Source organism: Salmo salar, chromosome ssa12 (genome assembly GCF_905237065.1).
Source record: "Salmo salar chromosome ssa12, Ssal_v3.1, whole genome shotgun sequence".
Taxonomy (NCBI): Eukaryota; Metazoa; Chordata; class Actinopteri; order Salmoniformes; family Salmonidae; genus Salmo; species Salmo salar.
In genome coordinates this window covers 25,385,327-25,405,492 of record NC_059453.1, presented here as the reverse complement: position 1 = coordinate 25,405,492, position 20,166 = coordinate 25,385,327, and the positions used below count along the sequence as shown (strand labels likewise).

Genomic DNA, 20,166 nt, shown 5'->3' with positions numbered 1-20,166 from the left:
AGTCAAGGAATAACCCCGCATTTTTAAGGTAAAATTGGACAATGACAGGTTTGTTGAAACGCCAATCACTCGAAAGATGGACATGAATGGACAATTAGGGGGCGCCCACTGAAATCCATTTCTGGTTTGAAAACATGGTGTGCTTCTGATCCACACATGTGAGCTTGCATACTAACTTCTGAACTGGATATTTAAAAGAAAAAGGTAGTGTTTGCTAGTGGATGTTACCTTTTTATAAACATGTACAATCGAGGAAAACGTTGGCACGTATTGATTGTTGTATTTCTTTGTTTTAACCGATTGTCTGGTTTGTATGACTTGCATGCTAACGGACTGTAGCTTACTAGCTAACGTTAGCAATGCTGCTGATGTTTTGGGATGTGCTAATGGGGATGTAGCTAGCTAGCAAGCCATCAAGATTCTATCTAAATATTTTTTGAAGCAGAAGGTAAATAATACACTCGATGTGCATGTAACAATGCCAAAGTGTTCACAATAAAAAGCTTTATCATAGGTGTATTCGAAATAGTCGATATATGAAACTGTACAATTATACATTGCTTGACATGTGCATGTTTTTGGGGTATCTGTACATTACTTTAGTATTCATATTTTTGACTACATTCCTAAATAAAATAATGTACGTTTTAATCCATACATTTTCCCTGACACCCAAAAGTACAAAATACATTTTGAATGCTTAGCAAGACAGGAAAATTGTCTAATTCACGCACTTATCAAGAGAACATCCCTGGTCATCCCTACTGCCTCAGATCAGGCAGACTCACTTAACACAAAAGCTTCGTTTGTAAATTATGTCTGAGTGTTGAACTGTGCCCATGGCTATCCTAATACAAAAATAACATTGTCGTCTATTTTGGTTAATATAAGCAATTTTAAATGATTTATACTTCTAATTTTGATACTTAAGTACATTTAAAACCAAATACTTTTAGACTTTTACTCAAGTAGTATTTTACTGGGTGACTAACCTTTACTTGATTCAATTTCTTTAAATGTATCTTTTTACTTTTACTCAAGTATGAAAATTGGGTGCTTTTTCCACCACTGGCATGTGTTCTAAAAGAGCCCTTGTCGCCCCCTTTCCTCTTTGATTGATAACATTCACTGTGTAATTTGTCTCTGTAGACCTTTAAATCAGTAAACAAACATGGCATCAACGGAGGAGGACTTCCCTCGTGGAGGTAAAGCCAAGCAGACCACTGAAAGTAAAGCAGAACCTGTGAGAAGGCATACAGAAGTGGACAATCTGTTTGAGGTAAAAAAAAAAAAAAACGAGTCTAGTCAATCATCAATGTGATAAACGAACCTTATTGTGGTTTAGCTCAAATTAGCTCTGGTCCAGAGATTTGTTCGCAACTGTGCAACCTACTGACACCCTGGACCAGAGCTAAGCTCAAATGTGCATCTCAAACAGTATTCTGTCTGTCAGTAAATATACTATTGTGGTTGACTCTGTCAGACACATGAACCAGAAGAATCCAAAAAAAGGAAGGGACAGAAAGAGGATGCCTTGAAGAAAGCTAAGAGGCAAAAGACGAGCAAAGAGGAGGCTCTGAAGCTCAATACAACAACCTCTGTAGATATCCTACAGTTAAAAGTAAGTTCAATCAACAACGTACTTTTTAACATTTTATATTTCTCTTCCATCTCATTTCCTTTGCACACCCTTTGAATGTGCTCTGAACCTGGGTCATGCTCATAAGGGCACAACGCTGCAATTTTTTTTAAAGGTTGTGCAACAGGGAAAGGGGGAAAAAGGCGTTTATTGGACAAGTCCAGGGAGTCCCTCTATGTTTCAGTACATTTCTGCTGTTTGATTACTAATGAACACAATCCTGTTTTTTTTTTTACCCCTAGAGCCTGAAGGTGGGTACCTTACTGCTGGGCTGTGTGAAGGAGGTGGCAGATTTTGAGGTGACGATTAACCTGCCCAGCGGCCTTTTGGGATACCTGAACATTTCCAATATCTCGGACTCGTACACCAAGATACTGAGTGACCACCTGGACTCTGCTTCTTCAGAGGTAACACATTTAATGTAACTCCTACCGAGGGGATTCTTCTGTCTTATATAGGTTACAGGCTATGCACTTGTTTTTGAGATGTCTAATAAGTTCTAAGGGCATGTCTACACTTGACACATAGATGCTACTTCTGCTATCAGAATATGATATTCACTGAAAAGACAGTTCTAGGCACACAAAAGATGCATTGGGTTCATATAAGGCTGATCACCTCAGGGACGTATTGTGCCGATTTCTCCTGAGTCTGAACGCAATCAGGCTACTGAAAGCGTATGTAGTGGGCGACGTCATCAGCATTCCAACGGCAAGTCTTTAGAAACTTGTTTTTTGGGAGCGAGAGCCATCTTTTCATTATACTGTTGTGGGGGAAATGCGTTCTTAGTGTGCGAGGAACGAGTTTGCTGGCTTCATATATGCAATCCAGCTGGCTAATATTTTGAAAAACACAATTTTGTTTGGCTAGAGTTACAGAGATGGTTATGCTAACCCCTTTAGCTTTCCGAGCTTGCTGGCTAGCTACAGGGGCTAGTTGACTAGTTACAGTATTTTGCTACTGCCATCAAGTTCTTGTGCTATTATCATCTTTGCCTATGCCACCGTTTGCAGATTGCTTACTGACATTTGAATATAGCGCGAGAAAGGGAATCCGTACACGGTAGACATATTTAAATGTAGTGTAGAGTAGATGCATGATCAAAACTCCTTGATCAGAATCCCAAAACTTAAATGACTAGTCTACACACGACCTGAGAGGTCTTATCCTCATATTACACCATATTTAGAAGAACTGCGCTCTGAGTTCAAAAAAACGTACACAGCTTTAATTATAGTTTTTTTGCTTGGTGCACCGGGGGCTCCCGACCTCACGGAGTTCAGAAGAAAATTCCTGATACTGTACGAATGAGGTGTGAACAACACATCATAATGGATCCACTTTGCTCTTTCTCTCCAGGAGATCTTCTCTCTCACCAGTCTCTTCTCCCCAGGCATGCTGGTCAGGTGTGTGGTAGCCAGGTTGGACACTGCCAAAGGAGGATCGGTCAGCATTCAGCTGTCAATCAACCCCAAAGCGGTCAACAAGGGCTTGAGTACTGGCTCTCTGAAGGCTGGCTTGGTGAGTCAACACCTACAGTATACATGATATAGTACAAATTAAAAACCCGGCTCTGGGCCCGTGATCTCCTCTTCAGTGACGATACGCTGACGAGTCGGAACGGGGCACAGTCTGTCTCGGGGGGTCACTGAGTCAGGGTCACATTTTGTGTCTCTGTTTTCAGTTCCCCAAAGCAGTGTCTCTTCAGTTGAAAACATAGAGGCATTTGTCTAAGAAGAGCTAGAAAAATAAAGAAAAGTTGTGATATCCTGTTTATGATTTGAGGTCATGTTTTAGGCTAAGACTGATGTGTCACGTTTTTGTTTCAGGTCCTGAGTGGTTGTGTAGAGAGTATTGAGGATCACGGCTACCTGGTTGACCTCGGCATCAAGGGAACCAAGGCCTTCCTGCCCAAGCAGGCAGCCAAAGACAAAACTAATAGTCCTAAAGGTATCTAAAGAGTCCCCTTTCACATCAAATATAGTACACATTCCATTCAATGTCACGCTGTTAGTTTCTCCAGAAGTCTGATACGTTTCGTCAATGCACTCTGTAGGCGTCAAAATTACTAATGTGTTATTAACTGTGTTGAATGTGGCTTTTCTGGGTCATGTTCATTGTGGCTCGCAATTGAAAAAGTTTAAAATGTTTTGCAACGGAAAATATTAATGACCATTTCTTATGGGACAAGTCCCGGTAGCCCCTTCCTGTTGTCTGTTTTCTTCCGTTTGATGCCTAATGAACACAACAACCCTGGTGTTGCAGAACTGAAGGTTGGCCAGTATGTGACTTCTCTGTTGGAGGAGGTGAAGAACGATGGGCGTGTGGTCCGTCTGTCCATCAGCCCCACGGCGGTGGCTCAGGCCGTTGCAGACACAGAGCACGGCTGGACCCTTACCAACCTGCTACCTGGCCTAGTGGTCAAAGCCCAGATCAAAAAGGTACATTGACTGAGTACTCTTGTATTCTAACAACAATCTTATACATATTAGTATTCTAAGTCTAAGCACAGAGAAGTGTTGGTTTACACCTATGATTTATAAATGAACAATTACACCGTTTCGTGGCATAGTATTGTTGGCAAATGTCTCTTGTTGCTTGACGTATAAACTTTTTGTAATATTGATAGCAACTAGAGAACTTGCAATTTAGTATATCTGAGAGGTCTCTTTTGAAGTCAATAATATGTTGATGTCCTGTTTCATTGTGGTTGACCCTGTGGTTCTAGGTGACCTTACACGGTCTGATTCTGGACTTCCTCTCCTCCTTCACCGGCCTGGTGGACTTTATGCACCTGGAACCAGAACAGGCCTCCACATTCAACGAGGGAGACAACGTAAGAATTTACAGTCTATTAGGCTATTGCCAATCAGTCTGTCGCACAGTTGGATGAGACAGAATGGTATAGAATGTCGGACTTTGCATCGTATGAAAGTGAGTTTTTCAACAGTAATCGTACATGCAAGAGTTGTACATATTTCTACCTCAAATAACAAAACAAAAACAAGCAATTCGTGAGAATTTCAAATTGGCCAATTATGACTGTAATCTAGTTTAGACATTACATTCAGTTGACCTTTATTGACTTTTGACCTCTTACCCCTTTCTCTCCCAGGTGAAGGCCTGCGTCCTTTATGTGGAGCCGTCCACCCGCCTGGTGGGCCTGTCCCTGCGCAGCTACCTGCTGCAGCCAGGGGGCGACGTGGACCTGGTGGCCACTGAGAGGATAGGGGAGGTGGCGCATGGCTGCAAGATGACCGCTCTCCATCACCTGTCTGGAGCCATGCTGAAGCTGCCTGACCAGACTGTGGTGTTTGTACATGTGAGTCCGGGTTGTTAGACCATACTTGCGTTACGTCTTGGGAGTTTAAGTACCAACTCGGGTCTTCGTCCATGTTAGTTCCTATTGCTGGTAGACCATATTGTTGGTGTACCATACTAACTATAGCCAAGGCCCTCTTTGTAGACCTGTTAGAGGACCTTACTACTGCCAAAATGCTAAGGATAAAAACAGTGTTGTAGAGAATATTGCGATGGTTTTGGATGAGGAAGTTAATCAACTATGGTGAGAACATAATGGTGAGCCCATGCCCTTTGGATCATGTGACAAACCAACATTAAAAACAATGAAAAACCTCAAACCCATGGCTGTTTTGACCTGGCCCAGTGAAAGTGGACTAATGTGCTCTGACTGGCCTAGGGGCAGTGGTTTGATTTCATAGCTCCGTTTCTCCCGTCTCCAGAGGAACCACATGAAGGAGCCCAGGGAAGCGTTCAACCTGAATCGTGTCATGGCCAAGCCTGAACATACCTGTAGGATCATGGACTTCAGCCCCATGGAGCAGGTGCACCTGGTCAGCCTGCGTCAGTAAGTGTGGTGTGTGTGGATGGACATCGTGTAGTGCAGTGGTATTCAAATGTTTTCATTTCATTTTCTTGGCCAGAATTTCTGGCGACCCCCACCCCAAACCTAATGATTTACATCAACACTTAACCAATTCAATATTTTCTATCAAAATTAGGAGAACCAATAAATACATTAATTCAATAAAATAGTATTTTTCAAGTTATCTTTCTCAAACGTTTGTATATTGTCCCATATAATAATCTGTATTCTTAATTGTCTGTTTGGGGTGACCCCACTACAATTCCCAAGCAACCCCACTAGGGGTCACGAACCCGACTTTGAATAGTGTGTGTGCGTGAAAGCCCTGTTGCAAATGTGTGTGACGTTTTCAATTCCATTCAATACATCTGGAAAGGACGTATGTTTGTTCCAGCTTGGAAAGGACGTATGTTTGTTCCAGTTTGTAACCTTGTGGTCTCTCCTATAGGAGCATCATTAACGCCCCATTCTTCAGAAGATACCATGACATTCAACCTGGACAGATTGTTCAGGTAAGATATGTTATATTTTTAGTTTGTCTCTCTCTCGCACAACACCTCTGAAAGGTCTTCAAAAAAATAAACCATGTTAGCCCATTAAAGTGTGTGTGTGTGTGTGTGTGTGTGTGTAGGGTGGCAAAATTCTGGTAACTTTCCTAGGTTTTCTAGAATTTCAGGTTGGGGGATTCTGGATGATTTGCTCCTGATTCCAGGAACCTTCCAACTGGGAATTGTGCATTCCTAGTGGCGTGTGTTTTAACCCAGTTTGTCCTCCCTCTCTCCCAGGGCACGGTGACATCCCTCCAGAGCCATGGCATGATGGTGAAGGTGACAGACTACATCAGAGGCCTGGTTCCACGGACACACCTCTCTGACATCATCCTCAAGAACCCCGAGAAGAAGTACGCCGTGGGCATGACCATCAAGTGCCGGGTCAGTAGTACAGTGTAACCTCTCACCTTTAGAAAGGGTCAACTGTGGTGACCTTTAACCTTGGGGAACCAAACATTGTTGAAATAAACACCTACTCATAATTCTCTTTAGCAAATATTAGGTGTAGGTTAATCTACCTAATAAGTAGATGGGAAAAGTGTCTTCTAAGGATCTGACCCTTTTTTTTAAATTTTCACCTAAAATAACATATCCAAATCTAACTGCCTGGAGCTCAGGACCTGAGGCAAGGATATGCATATTCTTGATACCATTTGAAAGGAAACTCTTTGAAGTTTTTGAAAATGTGAAATGAATGAAGGAGAGTATAACACATCAGATCTTTTTTTGTTCCATCGTCTTTGAAGTGCAAGAGAAAGGCCATAATGTATTATTCCAGCCCAGGCGCAATTTAGATTTTGGCCACTAGGTAGCAGCAGTATATGTGCAAAGTTTTAGATTGATCCAATGAACCATTGTATTTCTGTTCAAAATCTTGTCAATACTGCCCAAATGTGCCTAATTAGTTTATTAATAACTTTTAAAGTTCATAGCTGTGCACTCTCCTCAACAATAGTATGGTATTCTTTCTGTAATAGCTACTGTAAATTGTGCAGTTAGATTAACAAGAATTTAAGCTTTCTGCCAATATCAGATATGTCTATGTCCTGGGAAATTGTCTTGTTACTTACAACCTCATACTAATCGCATTAGCGCACATTAGCTCGACCGTCCCGCGGGTGGAACACCGATCTGTAGAGATCCCTCAAGAGGTTTTAACGTACTCTGTGCTTGCTTGTCTGGTTTGCTGTTTAATCTCTTCGTTTAAAACGGTTTCCCTCCATCCCTCTGTCTCAGGTGTTGTCGGTGGACCCACAGGAGAAGAAGCTGACCCTAACCAGGAAGAGGGCCCTGGTAGATTCCTCCCTCCCCCTGTTCCTGACTTACAAAGATGCCCGCCGCGGTCGCGTCTCCCACGGGTTCATCGTCTGTGTCAAGGACTTTGGCTGCATCGTCTGTTTCTACGGTGAAGTCAAGGGGCTGGTGCCCCCCAACGAGCTCAGCACGGAGCCGGTGATAGTTCCTGAGAACATGTTCTACGTCGGACAGGTGAGGGGAAACAAAATGGCTGCCTGGCACTTTTCTGTATCTTGATCATTCTTATGCGTTGTAGATCTTGTTTTTCTATGTTCTACTTGCGATATCGGCTAATTGTCCTCTTGAATAACCTTGAAGTAGCCTACTGATAGTTATTGAACTTTGACACATAAAACAGTCACTTTAACTGAAGTTCTTCCACCCGTTTGTCTTGCCGGTGTCAGAAAAGGTTCCGTTTTAAACTTCTGTATCAAAACAGGGAAGTCTTAGTTTAGACAGACAGCCCAATTCTGATCTCTTTTTCACTAATTGGTCTTTTGACCAATCACATCTGAAAAAGATCTGATGTGAAAAAAGGTCTGATGTTAATTGTTAAAATACCAATTAGTGGGGGGAAAAATCCGAATTGGGCTGCCTTTCTAAACGTAGTCTTAATGGCAACCTTGGTTCTCTGTTCTATTCAGGTGGTGAAGGCTAAAGTGCTGAACTGTGACGTGGAGAAGGAGAAGCTCCTTCTTTCCTTCAAGGCAGTGGCAGGAGGAGACACCGAGGCATCGCCTAAACCCACGTTTGACTTTGAGGTTGGGAAGGTAAGAAAATGGCAGCACATCCTTTCATATTGTTAACACATATAATCATTTCTGAATTTGTAAAAAAAAAAGACGGTCTCTCTTTTATATAGTTGCATGTTCTATGCAGTTGTTGAATGTGTTAGGTTAATCTCCATTGTTGGCTTGGAGTCTAAACTGATCTTTGCATTCTGTTTTTTGTCTTTTTATTGTTTTAGAAAGTGGAGGTTAAGGTGGTGAGTAAAGTCCTTACCGGTCTAGAGGTGTCCATTCTGCCAGAGGAGACCATCGCCTTTCTACCCATGATGCACCTCTCCGACCACGTGTCCAACTGCCAGCTGCTGTGGGAGGGGCTGCAAGAGGGTGATATCATCTCCAACGTTGTCTGCCTCAGCAAGAAGAAACCGAATATTGTATCCTTTTCATACTTTTAAACTTCAGATCGCTCACTTACCTTCACACATTGATTTCAGACACATAGCCCAAAACATAACAGAACGCTCATCAACGTGGCTGAATGTTGTATTCGTCTCACCATTGCGGTTGGCTGTCGTGGTTGTGTTTAGAATGTAGTGGCTATACCAAGGAAAAAATTACCTCGTACTAAAGGACATCGTAACCGCATTTTACTGTAGTACGACTACACAGTACCTTTCCCTTAACCCTGCCTGTCTCAAGACCCTGACTAAAAAGCCCACTGTGAAGTCATTCCTGGAGGAGGGGGGTGTGGTGGCTAAGGAGTTCTCTGACATCACAGTTGGGGTGCAGCTGATTGGCTGGGTCAAGAACATCATGCCCTACGGAGTGTTTGTGGAGTTCCCCTATGGCCTGGTTGGCCTGGCCCCTAAAGCGGTGAGTTAGTAGGGAAGGAGTTACTAGTGGCAGTTAGCCACAGTTAATTGGAGTTAGTGGGAGTAGATTGGAATGTACTAAGAGTTAGTAGGGGTCAATGGGAGTTAGTAGGGGTCAATGGGAGTTAGTAGGGGTCAATGGGAGTTAGTAGGGTTCGTCTCTTTGTAGAATTTATGCAGCTCACCCCTCCTTTCTCCTTCAAATCATCAATAACATTGTCTAAAAGCCATTAGTATAGAGTCATTTATATTGACGTACTCTTTCTCCTCTAGGCCATGAGTGAGAAGTTCGTCAGCGACACGGCGGCTCACTTCCAGCTGGGCCATACAGTGGTTGCCAAGGTGACCAACTTGGACGAGGAGAAGCACAGGTTCCTGGTCAGTCTCAAGGTGTCAGAGGTCATCTCCCCCAAGAGAGACGGCCAGGCCAGGCTGATCCGAGGCCTGCAGGAGAGGAAGGCCGTGATGGAGATGATGGCCAGCAGAGGTACGTGTGTTGAGTTGTAACGTTGTTGTCAACTGTTTTAGGAACTATTCGTTTTCTTACGTTTGCTAAGTTCCCTTTTCCTAGTAGGTTCAAAAGTGCTGTTCCAATAAATTTCAATTGATCAAAATGATTATGCTAAGAGTTAGCTTTAACTCTCTCTTTTATCTTGTTCCTCCTCTCTCCTCCCTCTGGCTCTGACAGGTGACTCTGACTTACTCACGCAGCTGTCTGCGGTGACCATAGGCCAGAAGATGAAGATGAGCGTAGACGAGGTGAGGGAGGATGGGAGTGTCACCTTCAAGTCAGACGAACTCAGCGCAGCCACCGTACTGGCCACCAAGGACAATGCGCCGGGTGAGTATTCACTATGTGTCCAATCAGGGTTGGGCTCAATCCCCTTTCAATTCAGGAAGTGAATTGAAATTACAATTGTAACTCGTGCATTGACTGAATTTACGTGGAATTGACCCTGTACCTAGTGGAACTTCTACCAGACATAATATGGGGAATCTTTTGACTGTTACACCTTAGTCATCGCGATGAACCCAATAATAGAGCTTTGTTTACCCTTCTACCAGACACATGAGGAATCTTTTGAGTGTGACACATGGAGAATGTTTTGACTGTTACATCATAGTTATAATGTAAACTAAATGTGTGTAATGTTTCAGGTAAGTTGGCGACGGGGCAGAAGTGCATGCCGGTAATCCTCCACGTTGACCTCGTGACCTCTCAAGTCTACGTGTCCCTCTTGACTAAACTGACCGGCAAGAGGCAAGCGGTGAGTACAAGGCTGCATCGCAAGTGACACCCTAGTTCCTATATAGTGCGTTTGGAACACTGCCTTACTATTGCTAGTATCGTTTGTGACTACGTGAAGCTTCTTTAAGAGTGGTTGGGTGGCTGAAAAGTCAATAGTGGATAATGTGGTTAGTTTGGTAAAACATTTTTGAAAACATTAAATGCAATAGATCTGTATTATCCCTCAAGGTGAAATTCCCTGCACCCTTATGGACTAAACAATCTTTTCCACTTTGAAAAGCCTTAAAATATTGATAGTTCATAACCTGTGTCCTTATAGGTGTTGGCAGGGTCCACACACACTGCCACTGTGCATCACGCCGACCGCGACTTTGCCGTCATCTCATTGGGCGACACGGCCCAACTGACGGTCATCCAAACCACCAATCACCTCAACGAAACGTTCCGCTTCGACTCTGAGAAGCTGACTGTCGGTAAAACCCTGACGATCACCGTCACCAAATCCAGCTGCGAGGAACTAGAAGGGCTCCCCCTAGTGTCCTGGGAACTCGCCCCGCCCGAACGCAAGAGATTCATCTCCGCCTCCAAGGGGTCGAAGGGCACGTATCGCTACGGCGACGTGGTCAAAGGGAAGGTGAAGAAAGTGAAGCCTACGTGTGTGCTGGTGACGCTAGAGGACGGGAGCACGGGGTGCGTGCACGTGTCCGAGATACAGGAAGTGGTGTGCGTGGGAACGTTCCCCACGTCCCTCCTCAAGATAGGAAGTGAGGTCACAGCCCGGGTCATCGGAGGACGGGAGGGCAACAGTCACAGGTAAGGATAACAATATAGCAACAGATTTAAGTAGCCACATTTTGTTCGATCATTTGAAGGATATTTCTGAATTACAGGTATTCTGTTTGAAATATTAGCATTATTTTAGAGTTGCAAATATGTCTTTTCTTTTTTTTTAGGTTCTTGCCGATCTCCCATCCCAACTTCACTTACTCCATGCCTGAACTCACACTTCTTCCCAGGTAAATGTTCTGAACATTTAGAAAAACATACTCTGTTATTATAGTGCCTTTTTGGTTTCTTGTTAGATCATCTTTCCCTCTCTGGTCACAGTAAACTGAAAGAAGACGCAGATATTAAGCCTGTCAAGACCAAAGAGAAGCTGAAGCGTTATCAGGTCGGAGACGACGTCATTTGCTTTGTGTCAAAGGTGAGTTTGAACAAAAGTAAATTGAAGTTAAGTAACTTGTTATACAGAATGTGTGAAACATGTTTAGTAGTAGTACTAGTTGTGTTAAATGTGTATTTCTTCCTCAGTACTTTCCAAAGAGGAAGTGTCTGGAAGTGACTACTGGTCCCTCAGTAACTGGAACTGTTGAACAGCTGGCCATGACCTCTGACCCTAAAGTATGTTTTATATACACTTAACTCAATGTCTTTCTCATTCCTTCTATGGAAAATTCCCTCAAAGACCTCAAGACATTTTTGTAAAACTGTAAAATGAAGATGGTGTCATCCCTCAGATGTCCCTTATACTGTATGGATCTGTGTTCACCCTAATAGGTTCACTGAAATCCTTTTTTAAATTTGTATTATTCAGCATGCCAAACACCCAGAGAAGCTGTTCAAGCTGGGCCAGGCGGTCAGTGCTAAGGTGGTGACCGTCAGCTCCTCCAAGCCCTCACGCCTCTCATTGTCTCTCAATGGTAAGAACACAAAATAAATACAAGAAACACAACCCTCTTCTAACCGTCAATACAGTGAATATAAGACCCTTCCAACCATCAATAGTACATTGAATATTACATAGAACCTTCTAAACATCAGTACATTGAAAATAGGCCCTTCTAACCACCAATACAGAAATATCAACGTATAACCAACTTTTAAACTTGGAACCATCAATACAGACAGGTCACCTCACCATATACAGACAGGTCACCTCACCATATACTGACAGGTCACCTCACCATATACTGACAGGTCACCTCACCATATACAGACAGGTCACCTCACCATATACAGACAGGTCACCTCACCATATACAGACAGGTCACCTCACCATATACAGACAGGTCACCTCACCATATACAGCTCTCTCGCTGTGTTATAGTTGCATTTACTCACTCGTAATGTTGGTTGTCAATCACTGTCAGGTGTACACAAGTTGGAGAAGGGCCATGTAATCATGGGGTTGGTGCAGAAGCTAGATCCAAACCTGGGTCTGCTGGTGAAGCTGCCATTCAGCGCCATGGGAACGGTTGCCCTGGAGGACCTGGCCGACAAATATAAGCCAAAACCTCTGGAGCGGTACAGCAAGGACCAGCTGGTCAGGTCAGTGGCACACTTTAAACCTGGGTTAAAGGCTAACTGGACCAGTCTAAAAGTTAGTCAAGTTAAAATGGTTTTGGAGTGTTAACTCTCTAAAGCTGGTCTTTTATTTATGTAATTCAAGTTATTTCAAGGTTATACTAAGTAATGTGTTCATGTTTTTGTGCTCTCTCTCTAGGTGCTGCATTGTAGGAGAGGCGAAGAGCAAATGGCAGCTGTCCCTCCGCCCTTCGAGGTATGATTCCCTCTCTGACTTGGTTTTCATGGACAAAGTGAATTAAAGAGTTCAAGTGTATTAGGAAATGACTCCCAACGCAATAACGACACCCTATTCAACCCTATACATGTCTCTCTCTTCATTATTCTCCTCTATTCTACTGGTCCATTCTAACTATCATCATATATCTATGTTTGGCGCTTTGAGCACTGGGAAAGGGCATTTTCTAAATGAATCATTTGAATGATCTTTCAGGACGAACCCAGGGAAGGCCTCAGTAGTAAAGGACCCAGAGATTGTGTCTCTGGAAGACCTGTCAGAGGGGCAGATCGTCAGAGGCTATGTGAGGACTGTCAATGCACAGGGAGTCTTTGTTAGGTAACTCAGTCCATTATCCCTTTATAGAAACCAGCCCTTTTATTTAAAAAAATGACAAACCTTTACAATGTCCTGGAAAGATATGAAACTATGAATGAAAAATACATGTAAGGTGTTCATTACTTCTGTATTATACTTAGACAATATATCTCAGATTCACAGTCCCTTTAGTATACATGTACAATGGTCTGGGAAGATATGAAATGATCATGCAGCTTTTTCCCGAAGATCAATTATGATTATGAAAACCCAACGTAGAAAAGCTGTTGCTATGGTAATATAGCTAATTGAAAATGTTGCCTTTTATTGTTTTTGACAGTTTGTCTAGGTCCATAAATGGCAGAGCCCAGTTCCAGAAGGCCACTAAGTACTTTGTGGCTAGCCACCAAGACTATGCCAAGAAAGTACCACAGTCCACACTGCTCACCACCAAGATCCTCAGGTAAGACCCCCCCCCTACAATAATTTGGTACAACCCGCACCACCACTGCTAGGGGAATAGGTCAGCCCTTCCTGACCATCTCATTCTTGAATAGGGGTGTTCCATAAAACAAGGAAGTTGTTACTCATATTTTGGGGTAATATCTAGATTTATTTGTTTTATTGAACATGTTTGTGACCCACAGGGTTATTATGGAGCAAACAAGAGCACCAATGTGTAGGAGTTTTTAGTTTTCTACATTTTGGTTTTTAACACGAATGTGTTGTTCCTCTCAGCATCGACAAAGAAAAAGGGCTGGTGGATCTGTCTCTGCTCCAAGAGGACACTGGGAAACCAGACGTGCTCCCAGAATCCCTGGGGCTGCACCTGCGCCTGACAGGAGACGCCAAGGAGAAGCGTGACACCACCAAGAAGAGGAAACGCACAGAGTCGGAGAGCAAGCAGGTGTCTATTTGTCCCTCTTTTCTTAATACAAGGTCATCTAACGTAGCAGGCCTAAACAAAAAAAATGCCTGAGCGGGGTCACCACATCCTGTTTTCAGAGGAAAAGGAAGCTACGTTGGAGATGCTGTATCCCTGAAAACCGGATGTTTCTGCTTTCTAGTGACCCCACTGAGGGTGAAATACAAGCTAATCCTTTTTAGTTTGAATAAACAAAAGGATATGACATTTGCAACAAGATAACTGAGATGTGTGAGTGCTTTTTATCAAAAAAAATTATACATGTAATACAATTTAGATAATAAGCTATTTTAAAAAGAAACCTGTCCTCTTCCATGATGTCACTGATACTACTACACAGAATACAGGAAGCACTGATCACTGTATAACTTGTATCGCCCTAGCAGTTTGACTGGGGACTGGAATGTCTAATCCATATAATCACTTATCTTCTGTCTTAACGCAGGAAACAGCGGAGAAAGTTTCAAAGAAGAAGAAGGGGAAAGGGGAGGACAGCGACAGCGGAGTGGAGGTCTACTTCAGAGAAGAAGAGGTAGAGGAGGAAAAGAAGTTGGAACCTGCGGAGGTGGAGAAGCCCGTCCCAGTGCAGCCGGCCAGACTACAGGTGACCGGAGGGTTCTCCTGGGATGCAGCGCTGAGCGCCCTGAAGCCAGCATCCGCTGCCCTGGGGGGAGAGGACTCCAGCGACGGGGAGGATGACGAGGTGAACACTAAGGTAAGGCGTAATGCTGGGGTTGTACTACGAGTGGCACTTAGGAAATCACTTAGTAAAGGAATGTTTGCGTTGCATTTGCTATGAGGGTCAGAATGGCTGTACAGCCTCCAAAATGTTCACGGAGGTGTACGTTTGACCTCTCCTCTTGGATTATTTATGGTACTGGTGTTGTCTTATGACCTATCTCTCTCTTTCCTTCCTCTCTTTAACTGCCACTCTCCCCTAAATCCTTTCTTTCTTCTTCTTTCCTTGCTTTCATCCCCCTCGTCCACCCAGCCCCAGAAGAAGTCTCGCCATAAGCAGGAGGTGGAGAAGCGGGAGGCTGAGAAGGCCCTGACCAAGCTGGAGACAGAGCTGATGGACCCAGGCCTGCGACCCCAGACGGCGGCTAGCTTTGAGCGCCTGCTACTCAGCTCCCCTGACAGCTCTCTGCTCTGGCTGCAGTTCATGGCCTTCCACCTGCAGGCCACACAGATAGAACAGGCTAGAGCGGTGGCCGAGAGGGCTCTGAAGACTATCTCCTTCAGGTTAGTGGTGGGGTGGGGACAGGTGTGTGTGTGTTCATAACACGCTCCTTAGATCCACCTCTGGAGGGATCTCCTATGCTGGTGCTGTCGTCGCTCTCTGAGTGCTGCAACTCCAGCCTGGAGGCCCTCAGCAGCTTTCTGGCTGTACAGTTGGAGGTGCTTGAGTCATTGGTGTGTGAGAGCAGTCTACCTGCCCCGCCCAGCCCCACTGTTGCTCTGGCAACCCTCAGTCCTACTGGGGGGATTCTACCAGCGCAGCTAGGCTGGGGGCCGGACAACACGAAGAAGAAAGCGGGTGGGTGGGTTGGCATGGGGGGATATGAATGTGTTGATTAGGGCTGGGCAGTATACCGTATTTTATGATGTACCGGTATTGATGCATGGACCGGTTAGGTTTTTTTACTTGACCTTCTAAAACGGTATTTGAATGTTTGGTTTGTTAAATGGGATACGCTGTGTGTAACGTCCATTTTTCTAGTTTACTTCGCTACTTGGGTCATCTCTCTGCTCTCTCTCCATGCCCTTCTCCACAGACCTAGCCCCGCCCCCTGTCACTAAAGGAACGCATTTGTTGTTCCTCGACCATGAGACTCTTGTGTTCAGTCTGCATGGTCAATGCAGCACATGCAACAATGTTGATGACAACGATGCTGTTTTCACTTTGCTTCTTAATATAAATCCACTAGTGTTCTATAATTACACTATTAGTTTGTGTTTCTTACATCTGCAAACAGCTAGTTTGTCTTTCCTTAGAAAATTGGGCCTTAATCTTATTTGCCGCTAATGCTAATCCCTAGTTAGCTGGCTCGCTAGCTAATAAATGTACTGAGTCAGAGCAAACGTCATCAGCTATACAGCCTGATAATACTTGTATCAGCAGTATCTTCTAAATCAGAGAGGAATACGCAAAGCATGAATTTGTTAGCTAAATTAAGTTGCTAAAAGAAAACATTCAATGTAGCCAAAGATTATAGGGTCCCCAAGGAGACACTTGTCAACACTTTGGTTCCTACCCTGTCACAATAACTCCTCCCTGGCATTTTAATTTGTCATGTCAAACAACACTATTCAAAGTGCCCACTATTATATTCTAACTATAGAATTAGAATAATCAATCTATTTCCATGATTCCAACAGTTCACCCAAGTGTTTTTCTCTGAATTGCGAGTCAAATCGCAGTTGCAACATTTGGTTAAAAATAAGGCCTAGATTGTTTGCCCGTATTGTGCAGCCCTACGTGGCAGTATGGAAATGAGCTCAAATTAGTGCAGGAAATGCAGAAACGTATGAAAATGTAGAAAAACATTTTTGGTTGAATTGAACGGTATTCAACAATCAGAATGTAGAAAGACCCATTGAAATCACTTAGAATGTGTTGCCACCCTAGGGTCACGCACTACTCATAAAGCAAATTTACAACATTTATGATTCAAAAACATAAAATGCCGTCATACTGCCTTAAAAAAAATTATTTAAAAGCCCTAGTGTTGATTGTGTGTAATGTCTGTATCCTGTCTGTCATCAAATAATTCTTACAAAAACGTATCACAAAAAAAAAGAGTGAAAGAGAAAGAAGGAAAGGGTGTATAACGTATGTATTCTATAACACGCGTGTATTCTCCCGCAGAGAAGAGCAGGAGAAGCTGAATGTGTGGGTGGCTCTGTTGAACCTTGAGAACCTGTATGGGACAGAGGAGAGTCTTCAGAAGGTGTTTGAGCGAGCCGTGCAGTATTGTGAACCCATGCCCGTCTACCAGCAGCTGGCTGACATCTACGCCAAGTGTCAGAAGACTAAGGTAGCTTACTGCCAGGGCTCACAACCATTCATTAAAACGGCTAACATTCCTCAATGACAAAAAGTGATTATACTTCACGTATTTACTTGTGCCGTATTAGAGCACATTAGATGTTGTATTGGGAGTTTCTTTCTGAGCTTGTAAGGTTTCTTCTGTTGAATGGTGTGTAGGAGGCGGAAGGTCTGTACAAGACCATGGTGAAGAGGTTCCGTCAGGAGAAGGCTGTGTGGCTGAGCTACGGGACCTTCCTGCTTCAGCAGGGTCAGAGTGACGCGGCCAGCGCCCTGCTACAGAGAGCCATCAAGAGCCTGCCTAACAAAGACAGTAAGGCCCCTGTTATTACCTTTAGGACTCATACACACCTTTTGGGAGGCCCCATACCTCAACACATTCTCTATTCGACCTCTAGCTCCTATTGGACACTGGGTTGGATTGATATAAACAAGATGGCAATAGCGCCATCTTGTGGAATCTTGGCTGTATTGCTTACGCCAATCTTTCCTGTCCTGAATCCACTCAGTCCGTTTATCTTTCAACAGATCTACTCACCAAGTCATTTTTCCAGGTTGACAGCTCTTAGTTAGTAGCTTTTTGACTCTATGACAAAAAAGTACTAACACCTTCCAACCAGTATCTCCATGTTAACCATCCACCTTCTCCGTCGTCCTCCTCTTCATCAGATGTGGATCTGATAGCGAAGTTTGCCCAGCTGGAGTTCCGCTACGGAGACGTAGAGCGAGGAAAGACCATGTTGGACAAGATCCTGACCAGCTACCCCAAACGCACCGACCTGTGGTCCGTCTTCATAGACCTCATGGTCAAACACGGCTCCCAGAAGGAAGTGCGGTGAGTGAGCCCGACGGCACCTCACTGGTTTTGTTTTGTTTACGAAATGACGTTGGAATAGCCTGATCCCAGGTCTGTTTGGCATGACAGTGACCAGGCTAACCCGGGACCAGGCTAACCCGGTAATATTTCATTCATGAAAACATGTCATATTTGAATATGAAATATGATCAACTTTAGTCTAGGAAATATGTACATGTAAGTTCTTCCTCAACTGACAAACTTGTATTCATTAATTAGAATTTTGTAACATAACTAGTCATGAATTTAGGTGTTATTGAGGGCATATGCTAACTACCATATACGGTGCATTTGGAAGGTATTCAGACCACTTGACTTTTTCCACATTTTGTTACGTTACAGCCTTATTCTAAAATGGATTAATCTGCACACCCCATAATGACAAAGCGAAAACAGGTTTTTGGAAAAGCATTTGCACATTTATTCAAACTAAAAAACAGATACCTTATTTACATAAGTATTCAGATCCTTTGCTATGACACTTGAAATTGTGCTCAGGGGCATCCTGTTTCCATTGGTCATCCTTGAGATGTTTATACAACTTAATTGGAGTCCACCTGTGGTAAATTCAATTGATTGGACATGATTTGGAAAGGCACACACCTGTGTATATATAAGGTCCCACAGTTAACAGTGCATATCAGAGCAAGAAGCAAGCCATGAGGTCGAAGGAATTGTCCGTAGAGCTCCGAGACAGGATTGTGTCGAGTCACAGATCTGGAGAAGGGTACCAAAACATTTCTGCAGCATTGAAGGTAGAAGGCACATATGACAGCCCGCTTGGAGTTTGCCTAAAGGCACTTAAATGATTCTCAGACCATGAGAAACAAGATTCTCTGGTCTGATGAAACCAAGACTGAACTCTTTGGCCTGAATGCCAAGTGAGATGTCTGGAGGAAACCTGGCACCATCCCTACGGTGAAGCATGGTGGTGTCAGCATCATGCTGTGGGGAGGGTTTTTCAGCGGCAGGGACTGGGAGACTAGTCAGGATCAAGGGAAAGATGAACAGAGCAAAGTACAGAGAGCTCCTTGATGAAAACCTGCTCAGGCTTGGGCAAAGGTTCCCCTTCCAACAGGACAACGACCCTAAACACACAGCCAAGACACCGCAGGATTAGCTTTGGGACAAGTCTCTGAATGTCCTTGAATAGCCCAGCCAGAGCCCGGACTTGGGCCCGATCGAACATCTCTGGAGAGACCTGAAAATAGCTATGAAGCAATGCTCCCCATTCAACCTGACAGAGCTTGAGAGGATCTTCAAAGAAGAATGTGAGAAACTCCACAAATAAAGGTGTGCCAAGCTTGTAGCGTCATACCCAAGAAGACTCGAGGCTGTAATCGCTGCCAAAGATGCTTCAACAAAGTACTGAGTAAAGAGTCTGAATTCTTATGTAAATGTGATATTTCATTTTTTATTTGATAAATTTGCAAACATTGTCATTATGGGGTATTGTGTGTAGATTGAGGGATTTTTATTTCATTTTAGAATGACGCTGTAACGTATCAAAATGTGGAAAAGGTCAAGGGGTCTGTATAATTTCCGAATGCACTGTCATTGGTAGCAAGGTGTTTCCTGTCATGTGACCTGGTCTAACATCCTGTTTCCTGTGTTCAGGGCTGTGTTTGACCGTGTGATCCACCTGAGTGTGGCGGTGAAGAGGATCAAGTTCTTCTTCAAGCGTTACCTGGAGTATGAGAAGAAGAACGGCACGCCAGAGAGCATCCAGGCTGTCAAGGAGAAGGCTCTGGAGTACGTGGAGTCTAAAGGGACCGAGGCCGCCAGATAGAGACACACACACACACACACACACGTCATGTTTTGGGGATTTTCCAACAGCTGTTGTGCAACTGGGAAAAGAAGCAAACTGACAAAGAGCTCAAGGGAAGCCTGACCGGAGTGTCATAACAGCCTCGACACACACACACACACACACACACACACACACACACACAGAGAGAGATATGTAGCCACATAGATACACACCCTGTTGTTGGATATTCAGAGAAGACATTTGTTAATCGCTTGAAAGCTTTCAAATGGTGACATGTCACACATGATATGGACTTGGAAATGTGGGAGGTCATTCTACCTGGTCGTTTTAATACCATCATTAAACTAAATGGACTTTTGTGTATGGATGGATGAAAAATCATGCTGACCATCATTTTGTAATCAAATAAATGATACTAAATAACCTAAACTGATGTCTTGTA

At 43.7% G+C, this 20,166-nt stretch overlaps 1 protein-coding gene and 2 non-coding genes across 4 annotated transcripts; all 3 read left to right on the top strand.

Annotated features, from left to right (window-relative positions):
• Positions 1 to 47: 47 nt before the first annotated feature.
• On the top strand, positions 48 to 20,153 carry LOC106564624 (protein RRP5 homolog). Of its 2 annotated transcripts, none has more exons than XM_045691167.1 (35): positions 48 to 204; positions 1,150 to 1,279; positions 1,484 to 1,621; positions 1,882 to 2,046; positions 2,999 to 3,160; positions 3,469 to 3,589; positions 3,905 to 4,080; positions 4,368 to 4,475; positions 4,755 to 4,961; positions 5,383 to 5,507; positions 5,974 to 6,037; positions 6,311 to 6,457; positions 7,313 to 7,564; positions 8,017 to 8,142; positions 8,340 to 8,534; positions 8,800 to 8,973; positions 9,246 to 9,459; positions 9,661 to 9,813; positions 10,131 to 10,240; positions 10,541 to 11,034; positions 11,175 to 11,237; positions 11,329 to 11,425; positions 11,533 to 11,622; positions 11,816 to 11,921; positions 12,372 to 12,549; positions 12,725 to 12,781; positions 13,019 to 13,141; positions 13,461 to 13,583; positions 13,859 to 14,027; positions 14,491 to 14,760; positions 15,037 to 15,287; positions 16,915 to 17,083; positions 17,254 to 17,407; positions 17,764 to 17,929; positions 19,568 to 20,153. In XM_045691167.1, exons 2-35 carry the CDS (start codon positions 1,172 to 1,174, stop codon positions 19,737 to 19,739), a joined length of 5,427 nt encoding a protein of 1,808 aa, XP_045547123.1. In that variant the 5' UTR covers positions 48 to 204; positions 1,150 to 1,171; the 3' UTR covers positions 19,740 to 20,153. The 2 variants fall into 2 exon arrangements, with proteins under 2 accessions (XP_045547123.1, XP_045547124.1); XM_045691168.1 differs by having other exon boundaries at positions 140 to 158.
• Positions 3,231 to 3,378, top strand: LOC123725774 (small nucleolar RNA SNORD15). The gene has a single exon (XR_006758288.1). It is a non-coding gene; the product is annotated as a small nucleolar RNA SNORD15 (small nucleolar RNA).
• LOC123725793 (small nucleolar RNA SNORA53) lies at positions 15,326 to 15,566 on the top strand. Its single transcript, XR_006758306.1, has one exon. It is a non-coding gene; the product is annotated as a small nucleolar RNA SNORA53 (small nucleolar RNA).
• Positions 20,154 to 20,166: the final 13 nt, after the last annotated feature.